At 38.0% G+C, this 20,526-nt stretch overlaps 1 protein-coding gene and 2 long non-coding RNA genes across 5 annotated transcripts in view; 2 read left to right on the top strand and 1 right to left on the bottom strand.

Annotated features, from left to right (window-relative positions):
* Positions 1-1,972: 1,972 nt before the first annotated feature.
* LOC134357211 (uncharacterized) lies at positions 1,973-7,110 on the bottom strand. 3 transcript variants are annotated; one of them, XR_010020583.1, is made up of 4 exons: positions 6,994-7,110; positions 5,742-5,993; positions 3,860-4,306; positions 1,973-2,983 (listed from the first exon to the last, which is right to left on the bottom strand). It is a non-coding gene; the product is annotated as an uncharacterized LOC134357211 (long non-coding RNA). The 3 variants fall into 3 exon arrangements; XR_010020571.1 differs by having other exon boundaries at positions 1,973-4,306; XR_010020575.1 differs by having other exon boundaries at positions 1,973-4,306; positions 5,826-5,993.
* Positions 7,111-7,209: 99 nt separating this feature from the next.
* foxg1a (forkhead box G1a) lies at positions 7,210-9,509 on the top strand. Its single transcript, XM_063068447.1, has one exon. The coding sequence runs from the start codon at positions 7,397-7,399 to the stop codon at positions 8,624-8,626; it is 1,230 nt and encodes a 409-aa protein (XP_062924517.1). The 5' UTR covers positions 7,210-7,396; the 3' UTR covers positions 8,627-9,509.
* A 1,788-nt stretch (positions 9,510-11,297) lies between these two features.
* The window catches only part of LOC134357051 (uncharacterized), a 32,585-nt gene continuing 23,356 nt past the window's right edge, over positions 11,298-20,526 (top strand). Inside the window, exon 1 of the long non-coding RNA XR_010020497.1 lies at positions 11,298-11,446. This is a non-coding gene — a long non-coding RNA (uncharacterized LOC134357051). The remainder of the gene's footprint in view (positions 11,447-20,526) is intronic.

The following is a 20,526-nucleotide window of genomic DNA, read 5'->3' as shown; positions in this document are numbered from 1 at the left end:
TAGAGTTGAAACGCCAACCAGTGGAAACTCCAATTTGCGGCGAATAAACGTGAAGGATTCCACTAGATGGCGTACCTGTATTGTTTGCGAGCTGGATTTGAAGCTGTACCGCATCCTATTGAACCTGACTTTGCGACTAATTAAATACTCTTTGTTTCCTTCGTGGAATCTTGGAGAGCTGTGCTAAAATCAACACTGTTTTGCTAAAATTTTACACAACACTTACAACAATCTCAGTCAACGCCAAATATTGTCAAGAAGAGATAGTTTAGCAATTATTACTGCATAGCGCCCTATTTTTTCACTCTAAACCTCAATTTCGCGGTTTTGGTTGCCGGTATAATGTTAAACTATTACCTAATTGCACCACGATAGATGATCAACATTGAAATTTCGTTATTGGTATAAAAAAAAACTCCAAATCGCTGTAAATAGTTCCAGGACAAATATAAGTTTGGTCTTCTAGCATATCGAATCATAATGTAAGCACGCAGGCACAATGTTTCATAGAATCCTAGTTTTTCATCCTAAATGACACCGCCGATGATGCACGATGAGGTTGATTCATAGATTACGGGAGCACAAACGTTTACATGGCACTTGGGAATAATAAAGGATACGAAGTTGTTGAAAATGATGCGACATTGCCTATTGTACCATTTGTGGGATGGACTGTTTTGGCGTAAAGCAATAGCGGCAGTAATCCGTAGTTAGTTGCGGCGCTTTGTTTATGTTGTGTACTCTCTGCACAGACTGTAACCTTAGCGTGTCGAGACAAGCAGCTCATTTAGAAAATGTGCTGAGAATTGCCATAGGTAGATACAACAGAAAGCGTTGTCACCGCCGCTCCGACAGTCGTTGAACTGTTGATAGAATTCACTTTAATATTGATAATTATTCCTACTGGTCTTGTGAAAATTACATCAATACGAACGAATGGCAATTGTGAAAATCGTCAAAATCACTTATAAATAAAATACTAAACAAAGACGATGCCAATATTACTGCAGAATTTCGTTTCTTTATCTGAAGCATTATTGTCGGGGACAATAACTCATATTACAACGCTAAACACCGAAAAGCGTTTTATTCGAGCAATCGGGTTGTGCCTCATTCCCGACTGATACTATTGAGTACTCATAAGCAGCTACAATAGGACACAGAGAGCCGCGGGAGACGAGAACTGCAACCTTGTGATCACGATTAATTTTCATACTTGATCGGCCAAGATACTGAAGTCATAATCTTACAAAAATATTAAAGCATACCCCTTCACCTTGTAAAAGATCGAATTTCGCAACTGATACTTCGAACAGTGGTATCAATTAAGTTTCACCAGAATTTGAAGTAAGAACATTTGTTAATATTGTATACATAGGATTGATTTTTGTACCCAGTTTCTTTGTGCTATCCCAGTGCCGTTCAAAATACATGTAATATTGTGCTAGACAAGATGTTAAGCAAGTAACATTTAATATAGATGAGAAACATTTTAAGCTATAGTAGAGTAATAAATATTTTATTTAAACTTTTTCTTTTGGCCATGGTTTCCATGCAAGCGGTTTCTGTTGGGGGCGATTTTTGCAGATTACTCCTCAAAAGATTGTAGTGTTTTATTTAAAATAGGAATGTGTGAATAAACCTACTTATCTACTTCGTACGATCACATCGGGATTTTGTACTACATGGCTTAGCGATTTTTTCCTAATGTGGAAGCCAATTGCATCATGTTGGGAAACGTCAAAGATATTTTTACCCGTTTAAATCCGATGCGTCACACCAATTGCGACGAAAGTCAATATTTGAAATCATGTTGTTAACACGGCGCCTGCTTAAGATCACTGGCTCATCATCAGTCTGTGTGCCTACGATACCGTCCATACAGGAAACAGCTAATTGTAATGCTGTATTTATTGTAGAAGTGAGTTCCCGTTAGACCAAATTAAAACAAAAGATAACCATAATATTTGACACATAATAACTTTATTTGAGTACTTCGTAACATGGATCAATTTATACATAGATTTGTACTTCCTACTAAAAGATAAAAACAGAAATCTCGTTAGTCTTTTATATTTCACGTTGGATTAGGAAAAACAATACACAATATAGCGAATCAATTTAACTCTGAGACCAACCTAAACGCACGAGTCGAATAATATTATTAATTATAGTTTGGGCCAAATTTAACACTGATTTGTCTTCGCAGCCATTGTCTTATCATATTAAAATGACATGATAACGAAAAATTGGAAATCTAAGACTTCTCCTTATTATGAAACGGGTGCAGACAAACGGTGGAAATCAATTTGAGTATGTTCAGGTGATCAAATACCACCATATTATTGCCATAATGTATGGCAGCATTGTTGGAATCCTAGAGTTTCCTAAATGCCATATATATAAAAGGTAGTAAATGCGTCTTCTTTGCCAGATTTTTTCCCGTATTTCCAGATTATTCGAAACACTTAACATTTAACTGATAATTGGAATGTTTTAAAAAATGTAATTCTTGCAATATATTCGTAATCGGTTGCAAATTTCAAAACCTTTAGCAGTATTAGTCGTAAATCATTTTGATATTTGATCCTTCCGTGTAATCTTAGAAAAAATATCTCCCTCCTAATGACTATTATTCACCTAGGTTACTTATTTTCCGAGTCAGAACCATATTATTTGTTTGACTCCGCCAGATTCAGCACATTGCAGTAAGTTTTTCTATTTTATCATTCACATATTTTTTTCAGTGCAAAGGCCTTCTGCAGTGCAAATGCGTGATATATTATACTGAGTAACAAGCTCCGACTAGGAGTTATTCAACACCCCCACAATAAATGATTCAATCTGCTGAGGCGCGTTTATTGGGAATTAGAGATGCAATTTCTATACGAAGTAAATTCGGTGGCTCACAGCGATCGTTTGTCACCGACTAGATGTAGTGGTGCGATTTCGGCCTGTGCACCTCGGAACGTGACATCACTGCCTGTAAATAAAGAAACATTGACATTTTATGGATCTCAATGTTGCCATGTAGACAATGTTTCAGACATTTGTTGCATTTCGCTGATATTGAAACCAATGCCGAGTCCTTTGTTGAACCAAAATTGCTGAAACGTTGTCTCGATTTTAATTTTATATTCGAACACGTTTCCGCGATTTTGGATCGTGTTAACAGTTGCTATGTGCTTGCGCAGGGTATGGGGGTGGGGGTTGGAGATGCGAATCAAAGATTTTGTCATTGTGTGTGTGTGTGTGTGTGTGTGTGTGTGTGTGTGTGTGTGTGTATTTCCCTGCAGTTTTCAAGAGTATTTCCCAGTGACACAATGTTATGATGGAAAGATGCTGCAAATGACAGCACCGGTAAACGTTCATCTTAATCATCGGGCTCTTAATTTAGCTTGGTGCTGTTTTTTTTGTGCTGAGCAGCCGCTGACAACCTACAGGGAGTTAATGAGTGACGAGGCATGGCTGCTGTACCAAATAGCACTTTCCTGGTGCGAAGACCACTAACTGGGAAGTTTAGTTAACTACTGTTCTCGCAAACCTAATAATATAACCTGTAACAAAACCCCCAAGAAACATAAAGCACGCTAAATACAGAAACTTTCAATCACTAATTATTAGCGCCTACAGTCAGTTAAGTGCATGGTTTAGTTCCTCTGATAAGACATGAATCGCCAATTCCTTCAAACCTCTCCCGATCAAAGGTCCAGTTCCATCACTCGCTAATAAAATAACCAACAGTTAATGGGCCTCAATTACACAAATATATTTTTGCTTGAATGGTGAATATGTGTATTTTTCCCTTGTAAAATGAACAGCCCTCACAACATTTAAGCCGCAGTAATCAAATACCTACAGTATTCTGAATCTTTGGTATTTTGATATTACCGCCTTTACAACAATCTACCGGGATACCTCAGCTGGGTTGTGTATAATTCATGACTGAAATTACTCCAGGAGAGTCAGCTCTTGGTCAAAATACAAAATTCTTGTATTTCCGGATCATGTCAGGCCAGTAAACCCAATAATTACAAATCTTGATTGTAAAGCCTGGGATTGACTTTCCAACTGCATTTGGCCATATTAACGAAATTAACATTTATTACACTAGCAATGGCAAATCTCCAGCATTTTAATTACATATCGTCCAAAAAGCAATGCAGTGTTTCAAAAAGTGCATGCGGAGACTGGAATGTCCAATAACGGCCGTGTTTCCGCGTTCCCACCACAACAGGGAAATGAAATACCCTGGAGTCCGCTTCCATGTCAATATTTCTTTTCATTGAAGGTCAAAGGTAAAATTCTGCAGAAGACACACAGAAGACACAAAAATCACCATTAATTTAAAATAAATTTTATTTCAGAAACGCCCGAACTTCGTAAGAGAAACAATCAATTCTGGTTAAAAATAAAGACGTTTCCATAAATGTACTGTTTATTAAAAATGCCGCGCTGAACCTTCCTTTCTAATTTGAGAGTCAAAGGTGGGGGGGGGGGGAGGCGCGGGAATTTCAATGTAATAATTATGCTTATAAAGCTCTTGATATGTATTTGTTTTCTTTCATTACAAACGTTTGTGATAGCCTTTGGTGATAATGATTAATATTCCCCTTTAAGGTCCGTTATTTTTCCCGGAACCTTCCAAGTGGTGATTTCGGCCTATTCAGTGGGATTTAAATGAATAGCTTTATTTAGTATTTTAATTATCCATAATTTTTTAAATAAAGAAGGCTTATTTGATGCAAGCTTCTGAACCATTAAAACTGTTTACAGCCGTTTCCAAATGTGTAACAACGGGAGCAGTTCGGATTTCCCAAAAGATGATGCCCGTTTTTACTTGAGCAAACTTTTGAAACTTAAACTATGTCAAACAAGCAAAACTGAAATACGGTAACACATCAGAACAAGCACAACGTGCTCACTTCCCTCATTGCTCCAAAATCAGTGTGGAATACACATTTGTAAACGCTTCAAAATTGTTACACAGAAACGCTGATTTAAGTACTGCCAAATCACAGCAACAACAGAGGTTCAATGCAAACAACAGCTGTGTCTATTTTTTCGAAACAATTCTATGACGACTTGTGCATGAGCATGCAATCAGCTAATCTCGTTTCTTTCGTGTTAATCAACACTTTCCTTCCTGCATATCATAGTACAAGAACTACAGTTACCCCACATCAGTAAATGTTTATGTAACCTGTCCTTTCCCAGGAATCCAGTTACGCTAAATCATTTCATGCTACACTGAATAAGAAAACGAGCAGGGGTCAGATTAGACTTTAAATATATACGGCGAAAATAAGTTCACAATTTGCTTTATTTGAATACGTGCGCGCACCCACACATACACGACGTAGGGAGCAATTTACGACCTTGCACAGATTTACAGTTGACCTTTTGCCCTCAGATTGTTAAAAATTCACACTGTGTTCAAATTGTGAAACCCTTTAGCTGATTTATAAAATACTGTAACAAAAGCTCTATATATTTAATTCGCCATAAGTTTCTGGTATCCTTTCAGACTCTCTTTAAAGGTTTTATTTTTTAAATATATATATATAATACAGTAAGATGTAATAAATGTTTCCAGACCACAATTTACCACGCAGCTAAAAGGTTCAAAGCAAATATATTATTTTAATAATTATACTCATCATTGCTTAGAATCGATCTTTAACATTACGTTCAGGAATTTAAATAAAATGCAGAGTTTTCTCCGGGAAAGCGATACCAACCGCAATACCATTCGATATGGAAAACCAGTGAGAGAATAAGTGCTTTTGTTTTAATTCTGCCAAATAACTGGGTAGAATACGAACTGCCTTTAATATTTCGCACGTTTTATAGCGAAAATATAATCCGAGGACCCCAGTCGGGCGCCTAGTTCAGGAGTTCAGCCCACACAACGTCAGGCGATTTTGTTTTCTTCTTTCCAGCCGTTTGTGCAGTTCGCCTCCAACATCTTGACTTCGCTTAACGTCGTGTCCCTGTCGAAGGAAAGACCCCGACCCCAATTTAACCAGCAGAACAAAATGTAAATATCAATACTTTGTAAAGTCTTGCGTCTGTAGCTGTGTTTGTTTGCAACTCTGCGGCTGGAACAAACTAAAAGGTTTGCAAAATGGCCAGCTATTTTTGCAACTATTCCAATAAGTTCATAACTAATATTTAATAAATGAAAAAAATTATTATATAAGGGTAGGATGTTTTAAAATGCACGCTCCTGAAACCAATACTACTCAGCCCAATATCCAGATTCGCCATTTAAACGCTTATTATTTGTAATGGCCATAGACTTTGCAATTCAGATTACGAATTTTATTGAATTTTAAGGAATTTAGCATCAGGAGCAAACCAGCGCCGTCCGTCGGGGCGCACCATCCGCCACCATGTCTCCAAGATGAAACTCGGGATGAAAATCGGAGCAGACGAGGAGCATGTCAGCCCCAACGGGTATCGGGGTGGGTCCCTTGCAGACCAGTACTTGGGGATCGGTCCAGGTCCGGCCTCGCCCCAAACCTAGACCGCTTCCCGGTACTTGCCCCAACTTCCGTCCCGCCACCCTCGGATCCATTGGGGCCTGAGATCTGTTTCGATTTCCTGCCCCAACTTTGTCGGGTCCTGGGCCAGAATGATGTCTCGGGGGGGCCTGTGTCGATGGCCCGGGACGGGTGGCCTCTCCGCCGACACTATCCGAGGACCATGGAGGGGGTTGGAAGGGTGGGGGGTCACTGCAGGCTCAAAGACATCAATAGCCGTCCCGTCATCAGCTGAAGCACACTGAAGCATATTGACCGATGTTGACAAAATGAGACGGCGGCATCGATCCGCCCGGAGCAGCTTCAGGCATTTTTGTTTTGGGTTCTGGGATCACGCCCTCAGAGTTATAAAGTAGTACCGCGCCTCTCCCAAGACCACCTCTATTTTAATTCCCCTTCCCTGAAAGTATAAACAAACTTCCAGCAAAAACATAAAACATTGACGTACCGAAGGCTATTATCCGGGCGCATGGTGAACGCGGTGCATTTGTAGGAAGGGAGTGGAAGTGAAGATGGAGAGCATGGGCCAAGACGCGAGGTGAGGCGCCCTCCTCTTCCTCCTCGCTTCTCCCGCCCTTTCGCCGTATCCCTCCGCGGGACGCCACGCTGATTGGCTGCGGGCCGTGGCGACGCACAGGCGCGGCGCGGGCTGTGATTGGGCAGCGAGTGAAAAGATTGCGGCGAAGCTTTGGAGCGGAGCGCCCAGGGGCCGCGATGAATTGCAGCAAGCTGGCTCCGCTCGACGTGTTTTTTAAGAACATGAAGTAGTGGCTCTTTTTTTTATTGCTACATGAGTTGCCAGCGCTGGCGATTGCGGTCCAACTGTGCTGCTGCAATTTTACCTGTGTGTGATGTTGGACATGGGAGATAAGAAAGAAGTGAAAATGATTCCCAAATCATCGTTCAGCATAAACAGCCTGGTGCCCGAAGCGGTTCAGAGTGACACCCGTCACCGAGCTGCCCCCGAAGACGAGGACAAAAACATCCTGCCAGCCGTGGAGTCCAAGTCTGAAAACCTGCTCAGCAAAAGTGACGGCACCTCGGCCGAGCCGCCCTGCGCCGAAGACAAGGACAAGCCGGAGGAGAAAAAGGCCGAGGCCAAAGAAGGCGACGGTGCGAAGGAAGGAGAGAAGAAAAATGGCAAATACGAGAAGCCCCCTTTCAGTTATAACGCCTTGATCATGATGGCAATCCGGCAAAGCCCGGAGAAGCGACTGACGCTGAATGGCATCTATGAGTTCATCATGAAGAATTTCCCCTACTACAGGGAGAACAAGCAAGGCTGGCAGAACTCGATCAGGCACAACTTGAGCCTCAACAAATGTTTCGTCAAAGTTCCTCGGCACTACGATGATCCCGGGAAGGGAAACTACTGGATGCTGGATCCGTCTAGTGACGACGTCTTTATAGGTGGCACCACCGGCAAACTTCGCAGGAGATCCACCACATCAAGAGCAAAGTTGGCTTTCAAGCGAGGAGCGCGCCTCACCTCGACTGGACTGACATTTATGGATCGGGCAGGTTCCTTATACTGGCCTGTTTCTCCATTCTTGTCCCTTCACCACCCCCGAGCTAGCAGTACGTTAAGCTATAATGGAACCACCTCACCTTACCCCAGCCACCCGATGTCCTACAGCTCGGTGTTAACTCAGAACTCTCTGGCAAACAATCACTCATTTCCAACATCCAATGGGTTAAGTGTAGATAGACTTGTGAACGGAGAGATCCCTTATGCCACTCATCACCTCACGGCCGCGGCCGCCTTGGCTGCCTCAGTGCCGTGTGGTCTGTCTGTTCCGTGCTCGGGTACTTACTCGTTAAACCCCTGCTCGGTGAATCTGCTGGCAGGACAGACAAGTTACTTTTTCCCCCACGTTCCTCACCCTTCAATGACTTCTCAAAGCAGCACTTCAATGACGGCCAGGACAGCGTCCTCGACGTCTCCACAGGCGCCTTCAACTCTCCCCTGTGAATCTCTAAGACCTTCTTTGCCAAGTTTCTCCACGGGACTTTCAGGAGGACTTTCTGATTACTTCACGCATCAAAACCAAGGGCCCTCTTCAAACCCTCTAATACACTAACAAATCCCTTCGAAAAGACTGTAAGTTAACATTTTACACACATTTGCGTTGTAAATAATTCTCAAAGTAAGCCCAGGTATTTTTATTCAAGTCCCCATTTTTTGTCTGCATTTTGTCAAATCCGTAGGGTCGTTTGTTTATTCAATTTCAGCAATGTGCAATTTGAGGCGGTTTAGATAGGAAGCCACTAGTTAAATTAATGTAGATGTGTATTTAAAATGACAGCATTCCAACTAAGTTTAAATTAGGCAGGTCTTTTTCAACTGTTCCAACAAATTCCATGTTCGCAGTATTATAAGTTATCATGGCTTTGTTACTGGCTGCTGATTTCAATATTAGCGGTAACTTTTTTTTCTAAAATAATTAATAATTATAGTTTGATTTGCTTTTTTAAAATCATACATGACCTGACTTAAAACATGCCTAACCTTTCGGTCTTTTTTTCCCATTTGGTTACAAAATGGTTCATGTTTACTTTTAGACCAAAGACGGGGCTAGAAATGCACTCCTTGTTTAAAAGAACAAGTACTTTGAAAATAATTCTTATTTCCAGTTTACAACACTGCCTGCAGAGAATCAGAAGGGGACAAAATTGATGAATGCCTTTAGTTTGTGTTGTGCAGAATTCGATGTATGTGGTCACTAACAGGTCCCTTTTCATTTCTTTATGTAAATGTAGTGAAATGTGTAAACCTATTGTACTACAAAGATAAAATTTTGCGGACGTGTAACCTGTGTTGCTTAAATGCCTCATGATTCCTTGAGTGATTGTTAATGTCGTCTCTAAATTTCATGATTGTGATATTGTGATCATATGCCCGTGTTGTCACTTAAAATGTTTACTATACAGAAGGCACCGAAATAATAAAAAAAATAGGTTACATTCAGAAACATTGACATCTTGTCCTTTTCTTTTCATGACGAAATGCAATAGTTATCCACTGTAATATTTAAATGCATTTCTGAACGCAGTTTACGAGGGACGAGAACCTACCAAATCGACAGAGGATAGAAGCCAATTTGATCTAGGCCTAAATGATGTTTTTATTCAGGTTCAAGTTTAGCTTGAATGGTTGGTACAGTATTTAAGTTCGGCTCCAATTCAGTTATTACATTCAAATTCGCTGTAATTGAAGAAAATAAGTATTACATATCCTGATAAATAGATACTTTATACATTAGAAAATATTTATCTTCAGCAGAGTCAATTTCCATCCAGTTCCACTTGATATCCTTTAAAATGATCGAGGTGGTTGTTTTTAAAACAAATAATTTCACTTAATAATTCTTTAAATAATCTGACTATTAATTATATATGTAAATTCGCGGAAGGCGCTTAGATCTTATTGTTGCTTGGTATATTTTTTTTGTTTTGAGCGTCTAATCTGGTTTCAGTGAGCACATAGGCCTGTCATATCACGACACTTCAGCATTGATATATGTTTTAATCACTCCACTGACTTACAAAAATATATCAACAGCCAAAATATCACGTAATACAGATTCTAAATATTTTAATCGACAAATGCTCCATAGTTGACAGTATATTTATATTTGTTGCCAGTTGGTCCCATGACCATATTGCAATGAAAAATGGCAAATAATTTTCAAACAACACACACACAAAATGCTGGTGGAACGCAGCAGGCCAGGCAGCATCTATAGGAAGAGGTACAGTCGGCGTTTCGGGCCGAGACCCCTGACCTAAACGTCGACTGTACCTCTTCCTATAGATGCTGCCTGGCTTGCTGCGTTCCACCAGCATTTTGTGTGTGTTGCTTGAATTTCCAGCATCTGCAGATTTCCTCGTGTTTGCGTTTTTAAATAATTTTCAAAACTACATTGACCGAAAATATCAAATGATCGCTAAACCCGCTGAATGTTGTGTATATTACGTAAACATTCAGACATACAATATTTAATCGCCCCCTTTATGATAACCACACAAATATGTACATCTATAATTTAATCGAAGATTAAATTTATCTGTGTAATGATTGAGAACTGCTACCTTCCGTCTTGATATAGTTATTCAATATCAGTATAGTTAAAGGACCATAATGAAAAGTGGGGAAATCTCGGAATATACCACACTGGATGAAAACTTGTGCGAACACATTCCCTGCAAATCCGATCTGCCTGTAGGTCTGCCTTATTTGTTCTTCTTGTACCGCATTAAAGATACCCACGAGTAATACAATAAGGCCAGCGCCTTTTACAATAGGCCCGAAGGAAAACGAATCACTGCTCAAGATGTTATCGCTCCAATGTTAAACGGGGTTATATGAAAGAAGGAAGTGTGTCTCCTGAATTAAATACAAGTAAATTTATATGAAAAGAAAAACGATAGTTTGCGAGGGGCTGGGGAATGGATCTATTATAATAAGAACCATTACCAACTCCTAAAGAAACGTGAAGGTTCATTTACATAGTGGCAAGACGCAGTGACGTTGACTGTTATCTCTGCCTCTGACTAGTCGGAGAAACTATATCGCTCTTTCCCTCCTCAAAACCTGGGGCCCGAGCCCAGTAAATAAAGTTAATCTAATTGTTGATTGTACGTTATGTACAGCCAGTTGAGAAAATGTACGGCTTCTTAATCGAGTGGCTGTTTACAAAAGCTCAGATTAAAGGTCTTTGTGCATTTCAGATCTATGGTCCGATTAGATATGTAACAAGTGTAACTTCGGAAAGCATTTGGATAAATCTTTACAGGTTTTTGTTCGGAGTATGTAACTCTGCCGTTTTACGAAATGCACATCGGAATATTCTGCATTTTGGAGGCAGGACGAAGAACTGACAAGCAGTACATTACATCTGGTAAGTGCATGCTTTATCTATTGTTTTATTGAAATAATTTGGCATGGGTTTCTAGTTTAGTTTGAAATGTTAGATATCTGTATGTGTGAACCCTGTGACGCACAATCTTTATTTCAATGTTTTACTGGAAATGTGGTTTAATTAGTCATGGGCGTTATTCTAACATCAAAATTATCACCACGACCGAAGAAAAAAGGCCGTTCAACAGATTAATTTTGTAAGTTAATATCATATCCGTATTACATTGCGTAATATATATCATGTGAATGAGTACTAAAATACTTCCATGATTACTCCAAATCGACTAGAAATTCTCAAGTTTTTAGCAATATAGAATAAATTTTGTTTGTCATTAACAGAAGCCGATAAAGCAAACAAAAGTAACTCGTGCTTTAGATATCGTAATTGTGTTACTAATCTATTGTCTGGTCGCTTTGGGTGTCGTCGGATAGGGAGAGGGAACGGATCGCGAGAGTATTTCAGTTCTCGAAAATGCTGGGCTGTGATTGAGCGGATAACCAATATGAATACACGACACCAGAACTGCAATTACCCTTATACTAAAACATTTAGGTCTGGCAACAGCGAAGTCTGGAAGATTACAGTCCATTTTAAAAACGAGGCTCTAGCCCTTAGTTACAAGTTCCTTTAGGATCAGATATTCCCCAATAACGTCCCTTAACTGATCGATTCGGAATGCGTTTTATAATTTTGAAATAGTTCATTGCTTCAAACGTATTCATTTCTTTCCCAGAACCCCTACTTTGAAAATGCAGAATATCGAAAGAATTGAGCTACTCCAAAAAACGAGGACAATATCTATATTATTGATACATTGTATTTATAACTGGAAGTATATCTAGAGCGAAGTTGTGATTTTTACAGTCAAATTTTGAACGAAGTCTTTAATTTTAAAAAAAGGCAAGTTTACAACTCATTTAAACTTTTTGGTTCTGCTAAGTCAATTTCCAGTCTTTTGGCAATTCTCAGACCGGACTGGTAATATTTTGCATGTCTGTTGCTATCAAGTTGAATCCGAATGATCTCAAAATGCAACCTGCACAACTGAGATTTTTCCTACTTTATGTTCTCTTTCTAAATACGGTTTTCCATAGTACACGTTTCGTTGGTTAACTGCATTTCCCCATCAACAAAAACGTTCTAAGTATAAACCATATATATATATATGTGACTACTCAAAAATAATTTTGCTTGTTAGTCCGCTTACTTGGTGGGATATGTTAGAAATTGATTCGTTAAGTCGAGGTGGAAATTTCGGTTCGACATGCTTAGGTCAAAATTGGTGTTCCCGGGTTAGATAGGGTGAAGGTGAAGATCGCTGGAGGTTTAAAGGATGTGTGAATGGTGCCTGGGGTTCGCAGTTCTCGTGTACTGTAAACCTTACTGGCCAGGCTTCACCGCAATTGCCTTGAAACGGATGATAAAGACATGGAAACCAGACTAAAAGCGGACGTTCATGCTATACTAGATAGGTAACCAGTGAAGGACAATGCAATATCTGAAATCAACATATTAATCAAAGGAATCAACCTGTTATTTATTCTGTCAGAGGCAACGCGCTTAGGAAACAACCAATGATCAAGAAGGCAAATCATTGCATTGCAAGTTTTATCTTTCTTTTTACAAATAGGATGCAATTACTTATAAGCCGACACTTAATTGTAAGTTTTAAAAATCAAATTTTGCTGAATAACACCTCTTAACCGATCACTTCAGAATACTTTTTTACTATTTTAAAATAGTTCAGTATTTCAAACGCGTTCCTACTAACTTTAGTTGTGATGACGGCCATCGTTAAAACAATTTTATACGCAACTTTGTCAATTAATATATAAAGATTAGGAGCGACTAAATACAATTAATGTGCGACCTATACATTGTCGAATACCGTTTTAAGATTGTCTTTGTATTTACGTCTTGATAATCATCAAATTGTATCTTATTACTAAATGTTGATGTAAGTATTTTAGAGAACATTCAGCATACAGGTTTCTGGGTGAAACAATTGTTGTTAATCTAAACAAAAACAAATCGAAAATATAGAATTGTTGACAAATTAAGTGGATCTGAATAATTACCAAAAACTGGCACATGCACGTGTTTCATTTTTCCTACATACTGTTAAAATTACGTAACAGAAAGCACACACACAATTAGCTTGATTTTCTTGAAATCTAATATCCCTGTTTAATTTTTTTAATTTACTCAGTCTTGTACATCATCGGGTTGCATAGAGAAACCGCACGTCAACACGTGGTTGTACTTACATTTTCTTTAAATTCTTGAATTTTAAAGTATCTTACAATTTTATTTGAAATATGAATTCACAAGTTTATTGTAATCATGTGGCTGTTCATGTTAAAATTACTGCACCGCTATGGAAAGTGAAAACCTGTGAATGTGCATCATTAATAATGTAAAATTTATCACTTGGAATTAATTTCAAACGCTGTGTTAGTGCAATAAAAAGTGCTGTACGTTAGTTGCGATTAAAATATGCATATTACATTTTTTTATCTCGTGGGACGGATATTGAAGCATTTGGTTCACTGAGGACTGCGGATATTATAGACGTACGATATTTATTTACTCAACAATTTCGCCATGGATTATTTGCTGCTTTGGGCAATTTCATTAGGGTACGCCATACGCTTTAGTTTTACATGTTTCTTTTACAGCTGCTTAACGGCAAAGAATAAAACGTTGGATACATGTCATTTATTGAAATAACGCAACGTTTTGATAAGTCAATCGTGATACTTAATTCTTTGTATTCAGACCGCAACATGGAATCATTTTTCAAATTACTATATATATTTTTTTATATATATAAACATTCTTTTTATTTCTGATCACTTATACATACATATTTTGCGTAATTATAACTGGTCGTATGTATTTTATTGTAACCACAAATTATGATGGATAGAGAGTAATCATCTTGAAAATAACATTTCAACCTACATAGAAAAAACAGCAGCGGTGACCTTAACGAAATGAAGACATCCAAAGTGGTATATCTGCCCACTGAAAGTAAAGTATTTTGCATATAATCTTACAAGTGAAATGTGTTTGAAAACGCATTTATTTGCATACAAACATTCCTAATTGTTTCATACTCTGTGTGATTATACCTAGACCGGATCTCACATGAGTGCCAGGACTTCAACATTATTGACTGTGACAGGACAATTTGTTTGCGGTGTTTAATGCTGTTAGCTCAATATATGGAGTTTATTTTCAGTGGTTATATTATACTTCCATTATGGAAATGTTCGCATTTCTCTTTATTTAAAATCCGAGGAAATTTCACAAAAGAGCAAAAAAGAGTTATTTATGTATCACACGAGAGTTTGCAAGATCTAAACCCCTCCAAGCATCATGTTGCACGTTTAGCAGGAATAATCACAAATATAATTTGCAATGTCTTTAAAAAGTAGTGATTACGCCGTTAGAGGACAGGTAAGTTTAGCTTCTTTGCTGTTTTGATTTTATCTTTGACAACTGCTAACCTTTTCAAAAATAGATTATGACCGCAGTCAATGGTAGCGTGGGGGCGCTGTTGATAAAGCAATGAGACACTAACAACAGGTCTCTTTCAATATCTCTTTTTTTTTCTTCTCTCGCTTTCCTTCACAGCTTGTGTCTGTGTTTCAAAAACATAATGCATGTATTCGATTGTCTTTTCAACATTACGCATTTACACCACTATCGGCACCAAGCCGTTTCGCTTCTCACGGTCTCCAACATTGTGATATAAATTCGAACTCGGGAGTTCGACTTGACTCCAAAGCCGGGACTAGACGCACTTCCACTTGCCTAGTAGATTCGGGTTTCAGACGTGCACTGATAAACTTTAGCGCGGATGGGAATGGAATCCATCCCACAGTATCTTGCTATTCTAACAAGGCAAGGGCGGGTCGACACTAAGGAACCATTACACCGTTTGAACAACAGTTCAATATTACTTCAAAAGAATTCACATGCCCAATTTTTCAACCAAAATTGTTGCCGGGGTTCCCCGCAAACCTATTTAAATATATAAAAATATAAGTGTTATTTGGACAGCTGGTAGAATGCGAACATGCAAATCTTTGTTAGCAAATGTTTTGCTTTATAGAAATGATTTTAAACTATTTACTGCGCGTTGTGCCCGGTCATTAATCTTTAAAAATTATTCGGCTTTTTATTTAATAGCAATAAAGATTCTGTGTCATTTTAGAATGTAAATATATTTGGACTATAATTTAAACGCGTATCGGTACATTTTTAATATCGTCATATTTATTTTTTTCCTTTTTTTGCATTTTCATTAACACTTAATATTTTGACATCTGGAATATCATATGTCGTTCAGGCAATCGCATTTTCATCGTTTAAATTGTAATCACGCTGTCATTTCTCAGCAATCCATCGTTCTTTTTTTATGTAAAAATTCTACTGAAAACTCGATTTATATTATTAACGAAGAGTTTTAAACGTTCACTAAATAGATTTTAAAGACAGATTAACAATGCAGATAAAATGCTGTGTGGTGACGCAAATATGTACTTTAACGGTACTTCACAACCACGACCGTCCCTAAATGTCGAATGTTAGATTTCCTAAAAATCGTTGCTATATGGTTTTTTCTTCTTAAAGGACATTTAGTAGAAAACAATGATTTTCATGATAGGGATCGGACTTTTTAAAAACAGCGTGAATGTGGGTTTTGTCGATTCTGTCATAGTTTAGGTACAAAATTACAGATACTAATTTATAATTGGAATTTGGAGTTTATGAATAAATTCAGTGAGAATTCTCCATTAACTGTGAAAGTTTATTTAAGAATTAATCGTTCATCAGTCAGTTTTGCCAAAGCCTAGTATTATTTCGCCCAGGAATCCGCACTTCTACTGAACATAAAACAAGATTGCTGTGTGAACGCAGATGTAGGCGACCTTTTAAACAAAAGAAATAAGTTGATGCGATACCACACGCCCAGTGTAGGAATATTCACGCGAGGAGTTCATTTAGATCACCTTCTATCGAAAGACACAACGATTTTGGTAGGAAAGTCGGTGGAGTGAACACGCGCTAAACACAGGAGTTTCTGCAGATGCTGGAAGTCCAGAATAACTCATACAAGATGCTGGGGGAATAACGTATGTGTTAGAAATTGTGGAATTTTGTATTTGTTGACCCGCAGGGTTCCCCCAGCATTTTGTATCTGTTACCTACTCCCTATATATGCTCTGTATGTCAACGTTTCGTATTTCAGGCATTCCGTGGAAACTGAATGGAAGTTGATTTTTCATATAATATGACATAGTCAATTGCAGTTTCATTATTTATAATTTTGTTTTGATGAGTATCTGCGAAACACTTGAAGGTCAAGCGCTGTAGACTCAAGTGTAAGTGTATGCGCTACATCACAAATACGCCGGAAAGAAAATCTTCAAACTAATAAAAAACATTTTTGCTTCATCAAATTCAGTGTTCAAGAAAACAATGAGATGCGTACTGTACAAGAGCTTGTCCTAAATGTTCCCATTGAAATGTCAAAACCGTTCATATTTGCCGTGAACGCTGCCGAAGCACAGCAAAGTTCACACTTCAATATTTAATATAAAATGCTGGTAATTGCTTCAATAATTAGACTACACTTTGTCGTACTGCATTAATAGTTACTGCGTCATGCAATTTTCTACAATAATTTTCTCTAATGACCCAACTCTCCCCTTACTCAAATTAGTTTCTGATGATGTATAACATTTTTTATTTTTCTTATGAACATTGCAATTCCTATTTCTTTTAAAAGAGATTCAAACTGTTTTCCACGCTAATACGTTCTATAGTATGGAGCGAAAACAGAGAAAGAAGCTTTGTCTTTTGCCCTGAAGGTTGACCTAACTATGAAATGATCCAAATAAGAAAAACGAAGTTAGCTAAAATGCTCATAAGAGCTTCCCACGTTTTGAGTAGTAGCGGCATTAAACATTATTGACATAGCGTAAGTAAGAATTTACTACTCTGATTAGTTGATATGTTCAGGAAATGGAGAGCACACCCCTATGCAATTGCATTCTATAAGTCATTTGGGACTCGGTGGGGATTTATTTGCGGAAGCATGCAAGAAGGTTCGACTCTGACAGGAAACTTAATGTGCATAAACCTCGGACTGCTGCACACATTTGCAAATAACGTTGTTGAAAACACATTCCACTTGCTCAAATCAAACAGATAGTTGAAAAGTATACTTGGCTAAAACTCATTGCTGAAAGTAGAATTATTCTGAGCACATTCATATCAAACAAATACCTAATTTAAATACCCGTATGCGAGCTAACAATTTGAATTTGTGACTCATGATACTTAAAATTATTATTGCAATGCAAACCGCGACAAATTACATGTCCTTTAAGCGGTGATCCCATAGCCAAAAAGAATAATAATCATTTTCTGTTAGGCTTATACTTAATTACTCATTCCAGTTGCCTAGACTATATCGACTCTGAAATTGACTTAGTGAAACTATGTGCGTAGTGCGATGAAACGTCCGTTCCTAACAATAGGTAAACAAGTTAACCACACATGTAAAATGAATCATTTATCAGGAGCTGGTCACAAATTACACAGGTTTTGGTTTGTATTGACTTGTGTGTTTATCTATTTATGAAATATTTTACGCAATTACTTCCATAGCCATTGGCTTGCGTTCATGTTACCGTATTGTTTTGAAACAAGCCTCTTATAATCGAGGGAACGTGCCATAAAAGTATTTTTACCTACTAATTATATTGGTAGCAGCACTGTTAAACATGACTGCGTTTAACAAATGAATAATACCGCTTGATTCTGGATGTACGATTTTAAAGTAGACAAGGGAAATATAGAGTATTTCATATGAACCTTCGATAACTGAATCATATGAAATGCCGCTTTAAAATATACGCCACGTCTAATCCCATAAACAATTAAAAGAGTCATTCGACTTGAAAACTTGCAATTGTGCCGGTTGATGGTAAAGCTGATGTCATTTTCTGTGCTGTATTAGATAATTGATCAGCAATCGGAAATCAGCACCATTTCAGTTTGTTTTGTTACTTTAAATATTTTAATTGACTCCGATGATTATTTTAAATACCAGTTCTTAATCTCTAGCCACATTTTATTGAATTATAAATTGTTATTGTGATAATTTTTTTTCACCGGAACACTTATTAATCTCTGGTGTCTGCCCGCAGTATACTCAAGCAAAACGTTTAACGCAGACTAGCTTTACTTTTTGTGATTATCACTGATACTAGTGAGATCAAAACCAGAAGGTATAATGAGAATATTCGACTGATAGCATGTTGAAAGTATTGCAGAGTTGGGGATGTTATCTTTCATTGTAAGGCACTCAAATTACGATTTCTGCTGGGCAGGGTGGATGCGCGCACATGAGCGCGTACGATTCTCCTGGGCTGTTCCGACCTGTAAAGTCCGAGACTGGCTTGGGCAGCGTGGGTGGAAGTACTGATCTTTTCTTTCCGCTGACTCGCTTGCCCAATAGCCTGAGCTAATGCTAAGGGCGTCGTGTGAATGAACTAGAAAACAGTCGACAGGTCGTGAATAATCGTTTTAATGAGTGTGTAAAGCATGCGACGGGGTGCAGAGTGCTGTCGGGTTAAACAAACAACTTGTACCCTGATGTAATCCGATTGTTAAAGTGCAAAGTGGTGTCATTCCAGTTTTCCGTTCCGTTGCTTAAAACCAAGGCTCCAACACGCGGGAGTCCAATTGTCCCAATTAAAGTAAAATAACAATATTTTCTTAACTTGAATGTGATCTTGTTTAATGTTAGTCTGTGGTTTAGCCAAGCATCAAGTCAGACAAAAAGGTGATTTGTGATCGCACTACGGTCTTTAATCAAAGTCCAAATTAACACATAGTATAGTTCCAATCCAGAGACGGCAAGAAATTGATATAGTATTAATCAAAAGAATGCGCATATTTAGTATATTTTCTTTATCGAAGCAGTTGAGTGGGCGGTACAATGAAACTCCTCTGGCACCGATGAAAAGCTTCAAGAGGTATTTCTGATATTTTATACCCAGGCGAAGTACACGGTGAGAGGATTTCAAACATTCGCAGTATGTAAAATCTTGCCTTGGGAGCTAATTGAGACACATTTCCACACAAATAAATGCTTAAATTCCAAATAATCACGTGCTTCCAAAATACAATCCAAGTCTGAAACTTTGGGAGACTTTGTTCACCGTGGTGGGGTTCATTTCGAGACAATAAGATCGAAATAAATACTTCAAATTAATTGCAAGAATATACACCCTACAGAAAATTAAACAATGCTTTTAAGCAATCCACTTTAACTGCTCGGGTCTTTTTTGGTGAATTTCCATACGAGATATTGGTCAACTTTAAACCTGAAGATTGAAGAGAAGCATGGCGGTTTGCGTGAGCTTGTATGCATTTTTAGAAAGTCATTTTAGAACTATTTGAAAATTACATTTAATGTTGGTAAAGTGATAGTCTTTGCAAAGAATTGGATAATCTGTCCGAATAATCGTTGAAATATTACGCTTATTAAACGTCAACATGAAAAGAAAGAGTTTGCAGAACACTAGATATTTTTGATCTCTGTGGATATTAAAGTAGTCATTGTTATTATTTCCACACTTACTATTATTTATGAAACAATCTGCATTATTGGATATACACTTTGCTAATTGTTATTAAATATATTTATTTTGACATACACAATTCAAAAATAATACAAATATTATATTGCCAAGTGAGCAGATCAGACAGAATTCCAGTAATTATACGGTACCGTAAAATCAGTCCCAGCAAATTGAAGATTTACACGGTGTAGACGTATTATGTAACTTGTTTGATCTGACCTTTCTGAGAAAAGTGGTAGAAATACAAGGGACTGATATTTCGGAATTATTTCAGTTCACATACCAACACCAGAGAAAAAGACTGAAATCACGGTCTTTTTTGTACTAAGCTCACACCCAATATTGCGTATTAATCTGGCTGTTTGTTTTCTCTGGTTTGCTGTGTAAGTAAAA

The sequence above is a fragment of the Mobula hypostoma genome, chromosome 1 (assembly GCF_963921235.1).
Source record: "Mobula hypostoma chromosome 1, sMobHyp1.1, whole genome shotgun sequence".
Lineage (NCBI taxonomy): Eukaryota > Metazoa > Chordata > Chondrichthyes > Myliobatiformes > Myliobatidae > Mobula > Mobula hypostoma.
Note: the sequence above shows the minus strand (reverse complement) of the source record. Positions and strands in the feature narration are given on the sequence as shown.